General features: G+C 56.2%; 1 protein-coding gene across 1 annotated transcript in view; it reads left to right on the top strand.

Moving 5' to 3' along the window:
• Positions 1–1,135: 1,135 nt before the first annotated feature.
• LOC104276010 (inhibin beta C chain-like) overlaps positions 1,136–1,438 on the top strand; it is a 1,087-nt gene continuing 784 nt past the window's right edge. Inside the window, exon 1 of the mRNA XM_009872154.1 lies at positions 1,136–1,209. Coding sequence (XP_009870456.1) covers positions 1,136–1,209 — 74 coding nt within the window. The remainder of the gene's footprint in view (positions 1,210–1,438) is intronic.

Here is a 1,438-nt window from a genome sequence, read left to right as displayed (position 1 = left end):
GTGGGAAGGTGGGGAGAGGCTTCCTCCTCTGCACAGGCATTTCACGAGCTCTGCGCAGGGGCAGCGCGCTCCTGCAAGCAATGCTGGGTTATGAGCCGGGCTAGCAGGTACACTGCTGCTGGAAGGGACGGCCAGGAGAGGCTCCGTATCCACGTCCTGAGCTTACCCCAACCAGTCGCCCCTCGCCATGGGCAGTGAAAGCTTCCTGAGGCTTCTCTTGTTTACATATGGGACATCTTGGGGCAAAGCGGGGTGGGCACAGGAAAAAAGATGGACTGGTGTGTCATGTGCATTTGGTGTCTGCTTCTGCTGAGCCCTCCCTGCTTGTGCTAGAGCTGGACGGGTCAGATGGCCACGTTTTTCAAAACACGATTTCAAGCCTAGATTCCCTATGAGCTCATGAGTGGACTTGGGTCTTCAAAACACGATTTCAAGCCTAGATTCCCTGTGAACTTATGGGTCTCCAAAGCCCATCTGCCGCTTGCACACAACTGTGCCTCTGCTTCCTACCTGGAGTTGTGAGCTGCCACATTTCACACCAGAATCAGTTGCGTTCCTGGGAAGGGAGAGCTCCCCACAACATGCTCAGGGGTCCTGGCAAGTATCACTGGATAAACAAGGTCCTGTACCCCCTACTTTTCCTGGGCAAACGCAGCCTGCTCTGGAAAGAAGCAGAATTGCTCCTCTAGACTGCAAACAGAGCATCCTCCTGCACCATCACTTTGCCTACCCCTAACTGCTGCCTGGTGAGGTGTAAGGGGCACACGTTCCTCTTGTGCGCTGTTGTGTGGTTCACGTGGCTGCTGTGGGATAGCGAGGACTTGCCACATCCTCAAAGACCTCTGGGAACGACGCTGCTCTGCAGTGCATTGTGTTCCCATACACAGGGATGACAGGGGGGTTGTCTCCTGTCTTGGTGGAGTGTCTGCTGGAAGCAGAAGAGCCGTCGTGAGCCACGAGGCTGAGCACAGTCTCCCACCCCGCTGAGCCGCACCAGACTACAGGGGAGGGACTCGTGTTCTCACGGGCAGACCTGTGCCAAGGAGCTCTCACGTTCCCCATCAGCCCTTCCTTCGCCAGGAGGGGAGGCAGAGCTGCAGCCTCAGCACCAGCAAGGGTGGGGCACGGTGGAGCGATGTGGTGGTTCCAGCCGCGGAAAGCTGAGGTAATCCTGGAGGTGCGGATCAGCGTGACTGCCTTAAAGCTAAGGCTGGTTTGCACAGCCAGATAGCCTACTCCAAAATCCTCTGGATTCACTTGCAAGGAATTTATCAGGCTGGAGGAGGTTGCATTCAGCAGCGGGCTCAGAATTTGCTGCTTTAGTGCGGCACAAGAAGGAGGAGCAGCAGCAGTGCAGGGAAATGGGAGGCTCCTCAACACCTGTAGGCACTGTTCCCTGCTCCTGGATTTGAATATACCTCCCGTTTACTCCAACCCA

This window comes from Apaloderma vittatum, unplaced genomic scaffold, assembly GCF_000703405.1.
Source record: "Apaloderma vittatum isolate BGI_N311 unplaced genomic scaffold, ASM70340v1 scaffold37610, whole genome shotgun sequence".
In the NCBI taxonomy this organism is placed as follows: domain Eukaryota; kingdom Metazoa; phylum Chordata; class Aves; order Trogoniformes; family Trogonidae; genus Apaloderma; species Apaloderma vittatum.
The sequence above is the reverse complement of the archived record's forward strand: the minus strand, read 5'-3'. Positions and strand labels throughout refer to the sequence as shown.